We start from the raw sequence: 5728 nt of genomic DNA on the forward strand, positions 1-5728 counted from the left end.
GCTAATAGTTGGGTGTTTAACTGTTTGTGCCCTTACTTACCTGATATTTATATAATGTTTCTAACTTCGCAAGCACTTGGATATATGTAGACATAGTTAGCATCATTCGGTTTTCTGTACAGGCAGGAGAAAATTGACAAGGATCCTTTTATTCCGCAATCACTGTCTTCAAGCTCTGGTTTAAGTATAAAGTTCTCTCAAGGTCGTTCCCAAACAGCGAACTCATTTCTGTACTTGGTACACATATCATAGCCTCAGGAAAGCATCTTTTGAATATCTGGCTTTGCAGGCATTTAGCTGGGACTACCATCTGAACTTTGCAAATACAACCATTAATTATGCGCTCTGTCAAGTAGCTTATAACTGTAGTCTTTGTAAGGGGTAAAGTTCAGCTTGAAACTATTTTGATTTACTGGTTTATTGATCTCCACAAAGAATTCTTTTATGTGAAACTCTTCACTTAGGAAGTCAATTTGATAGCCTTTGCCTGTTCATTTTGAAGGTGTCAGTTACAAGTAGTCTTGCCAATGAGTAATGCAGGGGCTAAAATTACTAATAAATTAGTTAAAACATATTTATAAACCCAGTACAAAGCCAAGAATGAAGCTTCTTTCCTATTGATTATTATACTGGTCATTAATGGCTGAGAAAATGCTGTTGTAGCAAACAGAGAACATTGGCCAATTCCTCTGGTAATTGCAGGATTCTATCATTAAGATTTCAGTATTCTGGAAAGTAATTAGTCATTCATTCCATGTATTCACAGTGTGTGGTTAAAGCGATTGGATGTTTTGTGGCATGACTAAGGACTCAGGCAGACATTAACTTCCATTGTCAGTCAGTGCTACTTTAAGTCATTTTTGATTTGGACGTTTATGTATGTTGAGTTTTGTTAGCTGTTAATATGCCAGTTCTGCACAGGTTTGTGTCAAGGTACTTGAGTGTTGTGTTGGGGAGACCTTTGGAAAATTCTTCCCTGTAAGCCTGTAACTTCAGATGCCATATTGCTGCAATATTTCTTTTCCTAGGAATCAAATGGGATTAACAGACCATTGCTTTTGGAGGCAGTGGTGGTTCAGTGGTAGAATTTGTACCTCCGTGTGAGACACCTGGGTTCAGTTCCCTGCCACTGCACTTCATGCATAACTACCACCTGTGTGTTGGTAGAGGCTTGCGTGTTGCTATGATGCAAAGCTTCCAAACTAAGATGGACTAGAAAGAAAGGCCTGGTGATCTAGTCCAGAAATCAGCCAGTGAACACCTTATGGATCACAACAGTCTGATCTGCAGCTGATTGTTGGGATGGCACAGGACCAGGCAGTGTTTCATGCTGTTGTGTGTGGAGTCACCATGAGTTGTGGGCAGCCGGACAGCATCTGACAACAACAACCATTGCTTTTGCATGAGATATGTCAGGATTGTTTTCCTGTCAAGAGTTAGGTACACATTAGCAATGCTGGGGAAGAATGGGTAACCATCTGTGAATTCTTGATCAAAGAGTGCTGCCTATCAACATGCCAAATAAAGTAAAAGAATGTTATGGTTTAATGCCATTGTAGACAACTAATTTCTACTCAAGGCAGAAAATAAAAAGGATCAGAATCCAGACACCCAGATATATGCCTTTTCTCCTCAAACTCTCCCTCAATGCACGTATAGAAGATCTCCTGTCAACCAGGGAGAACACAGTTGGTTCTTCCCTATCATCTAGTGAGTTTCTCTGATTCAGGGCTATTGGCTATCAAGACAGTTGGGGACTTCCACCAGCAAGCAGAGGGTGGAGAAAATGGTGCTGACAATACCTGGCATCCTGTCATTGTAACTGACCAGTCTTGGTCTCAGCATTTTATGACTTGGGTTAAAAGAATCATAAGGTGATCCCATACAAATCAAGGGAATGACCCTAGTTTTAGCAGACCCCAAAGCATGCAGGTCCCTGGGTGGTACAAATGGTGTGTGTTGTCTCCTAACCTAAAGGTTGGTGGTTTGAACTCACCAAGTGGAAGAAGGCCCTGGTGATCTGCTTCCATAAAGATAGCAGCCAAGAAAATCCTATGGAGCATTTCTACTCTAACACATGGAGTTGCCATGAGTTGGAACCAACTCGATGGCAGTGAGTTTGGTTTTGGTAAAGCAAGTATGTCAGCAGAAAAGGGGTTCTTGTTCCCATTTTCCAAATAAGAAAATCAAGGCCCAGAGACATAAGATTATTTTATCAAGGTTACAGAGTTAGTTAGGAATCAAGTGAAAAAGCTATTGATTTTGGCCCAGTGTTCTTTCCACTAAATCTTTCAAAAATACTAGTGAGGATACTGATTATATAAAAGTTCACTTTGCAGCCTCAGAAGAAGGGCAGAGAAGGTCAACAGGATTAAGCAGTATTATCTAGTCTTTCTTTCCTTAAAATAGAAAGGTGATAATCAGCAGTTAAATACTAAAAATAAAAATTTATTTAAAAAATGGAGAATCCAAGTTGTATGCAGCATTATCTCTTCTCTCTTAAAAGAGAAAGGTGATGATCAGCAGTTAGTTTGGGGTTTTTTCCTATTAGAATGTAAGTCTGTTGAGAACAGGGACCATGTCATGTTTTTCTTGGTTACCCCAAAGATTAAGGGTCAAGAAAGGCAGAATAGCTTCTCCTGCCTGTAGCATGAACAAAAATGACAGTATCTTACCTTTTTTCTTTCTATGCTTCCAGGCTAAAGGGCCTAATTTATAGATCCCCAAGAGAGATTCAGATGTGTTCCTTTTTTCTTTATTTAGTTGTCTGTTTTGATGCCAAGATAAACTTTGATGACAACGCAGAATTCCGACAAAAGGATATATTTGCCATGGACGACAAATCAGAGAATGAGCCAATTGAAAATGAAGCTGCCAAATATGATCTAAAATACATAGGACTGGATGGGAACATCGCTTGCTTTGGTAAGAAAGTAGTTATATCGAAAGAATGCTTGGTGGATTTTTACAGATTTGAGGTACCCCTGATTTCTGAAATGTTATTCCCCAATAACAAGTAAACATATCATTTTTTTTCTAGCCAAAAAGTTTTAGGAAGCAATCCAGAGTTTTCATCCGGAAGTTCATTTTAGTCAGTCGTCACGGGATTAAAGCAGAATTTCTCAGCTTCGGCACCATTGACATTTTGGGCTGGATGATGCTCTGTTGTGGGGGACTGTCCCTCTTAGGATGTTTAGCAGCATCCCTGGCCTCTACCCATTGAATAACACTAGCACCCCCCAGTTGTGACAGCCAAAAATGTCTCCACACAATGCCCAATATATTGAGAAAGGTAAAATCGCCCCAGTTGAGAACCACTGGTCTAAAGCATCTCAGTGAAACTTTGCACAGTACACATCAGAGCCTTTGCTATTAAATCACTGTAAATATGCTAGGAACTATTCTGAAATTAGATTTAAAATAAAATTACTTTCTTTGAGGAAGTAGAAGAGGGCATATACCTGAATCATTATACCAAAGGTTCAGAATCTATGATAACCAAGTGATAAAATATTTAATCCATTATGCCAGTTTATTAATGAAACAATTGATTTCATCATTCTCATCTAAATTTGTGAAAATGGCTTATTCAGCTGAGATAAGAATGGGTCTATAGAGGCAATACAATTTCTGTTATTGTCCACAGCTTATAGTGCTGAGATTTATGCTCTTCTGACTTAATTGCAAAAGAGTATGTTTCTTATAGAACCAATTCATTGCACTGGAAACTGAGGTCTTAATCTTAATGGAATTAAAATAAAAAAGATTTGTAGCTCATTAAACCAATGGTGTCATTATATTCAGAACCAAAGAGACCTCATCCAGTAGTTTTCTGTTCAGTACAATAGAAGATGACATCCAATTACAAGTGAAATCAAAAGGACTTGCTTTTTATTGGTGCAATAACTGTGATGTACTGGATCACTCACATCATTCCAATGCTGATAAGCTAATGCACTCACAATATGTGTAAATGTTTAGAAAGGGAAAAGATAAATATTGGTGTGTTTAGAACATACTAAATGCAGAGTCTTTGTAGTCTCTGTAGGGATGTGCATGATTTGACCACGTAGAAGCATCAAAAGCTACAACGAACACTCTTTAAATTGTTTCAACCATTATTGTAGTTGCTCCATACTTAAATTGATCACAGTTCAGAGACATACTTGGGAATTCAAGGGTCAGAAAAATAAAGGATATTTTGCCTTGAGAGTTTTCAGTATGGTCAAGAGATTTTTTTGCTTTCCAACCTAAGGGAAGTGATTTTATGTAATTAAGCATAAGAAGCTAAAGAAATGCGATTGATCAGTAAAACTTGGCTCTTGAAAACAACAATTGAGATATTAAAACTCTTTACTTGGTTTCTTAAGAAAAGCTCCTAAGTTGTTAGCACATATTGCTTCTAGTTTTAATAATCAGGATGCTGCCTTCCACTGCCATTGAGTCAATCCCGACTCTTAGCAACCCTGTAGGACAGAGTGGAACTGCCCTGTAGGGTTTCCAGGGGGTGGCTGGTGGATTCGAACGGCCGACCTTTTGATTAGCAGCCATAGCTCTTAACCACTGCACCACCAGGGCTCCTTATCAAGATGCTAGTGAAAATATATTAACATGAAAGAGAAACAAGGGGTAGAAATACTATTTTTGGTGCTGTCATTTGTACATTTGCTTTCTAAAGTTTAGCCAGGTAACATTATATAAATATGCATGGTTGCAGTAAGTGTAAAAACGTATGAAACGTTACCAGAGGTAGGGCCCCTATGGTTCAATCCCAGAGGAATGCCACGTTCAAAGGAGCATATTTTCAGCAAACAAAAAATTAAAGGAATTCCCTTCTTTACTCAAGTCTCTTAAAGAATATTAAAAAGAATGTAATTCTTAGACCCTAGCAACTTCTCACAGACTTTTTCTTTCTTTCCTAATTACACTCTACACTTCGCTGAACCTAAAACTCCCTCCTCTAATACTAGCCCAGATTGATTACTTTTTAAAACTCTTGCCTTCTTTCTGTTTCCCAGATTGATTTAACTTCTCACTAAATCTTTCTACTCATATACAGGCCTTTTTGGTTTATCCTTTGTGTGTGCGTTCCCTGCTTATTTATCCTAAAAGTCTCTGAACTTATTTGGTTGAAAAAATTCCAAACAGGACAGAAATTAGGCTGGCAGTGATAGAGCTGTCTTTTGGCAGTGTGGGACAGGGAAAAGCTTATGCCCCTTTCATGTTACTGAATGTATCCCTTTTGTGTATCGTTTGCATTTCACAGTGAATGGTGCTGGGCTGGCCATGGCTACCTGTGACATCATTTCCCTTAATGGTGGGAAGCCAGCCAACTTCTTGGATCTTGGTGGTGGAGTAAAGGAAGCTCAAGTGTATCAAGCATTTAAATTGCTCACAGCTGATCCTAAGGTAATGTTCTGATTTCTCACCATCAAGAGCTGTCTTGTTCCTGGTGCTGAGGTTTAATAAGCCAGCATGTACTTTGCAGCCACAGATGCAAATCCTACCTTTATACACAGTGGACTACAAGATGATTTAATTCCTCTTGGGTGAAAGGCGGATAAACTGCCTCCAGGATCTGATTTCAGAGGCTATGCTTACCAAGCTCTGGCAGGTGAGAGGCAATAAAAGAGGTACAGTGTTCCAGACAGTGAAATGTTGGTTGGCATTGTACTTTTATGTGGATAACACACTGAAGTGTTTGGTCCTACGCTTATCGGACTTAGGT

At 38.9% G+C, this 5728-nt stretch overlaps 1 protein-coding gene and 1 pseudogene across 4 annotated transcripts in view; both read left to right on the forward strand.

Annotated features, from left to right (window-relative positions):
• The window catches only part of SUCLG2 (succinate-CoA ligase GDP-forming subunit beta), a 363960-nt gene that overhangs the window by 233479 nt on the left and 124753 nt on the right, over positions 1-5728 (forward strand). For all 4 annotated transcript variants that reach the window (XM_004372727.3, XM_023727935.1, XM_023727936.1 and 1 more), the window contains exons 8-9: positions 2764-2925; positions 5267-5409. In XM_004372727.3, coding sequence (XP_004372784.2) covers positions 2764-2925; positions 5267-5409 — 305 coding nt within the window. The remainder of the gene's footprint in view (positions 1-2763; positions 2926-5266; positions 5410-5728) is intronic.
• LOC105756072 (solute carrier family 2, facilitated glucose transporter member 8 pseudogene) overlaps positions 5594-5728 on the forward strand; it is a 23197-nt pseudogene continuing 23062 nt past the window's right edge.

Source organism: Trichechus manatus, unplaced genomic scaffold, assembly GCF_000243295.1.
Source record: "Trichechus manatus latirostris isolate Lorelei unplaced genomic scaffold, TriManLat1.0 scaffold00020, whole genome shotgun sequence".
Lineage (NCBI taxonomy): Eukaryota > Metazoa > Chordata > Mammalia > Sirenia > Trichechidae > Trichechus > Trichechus manatus.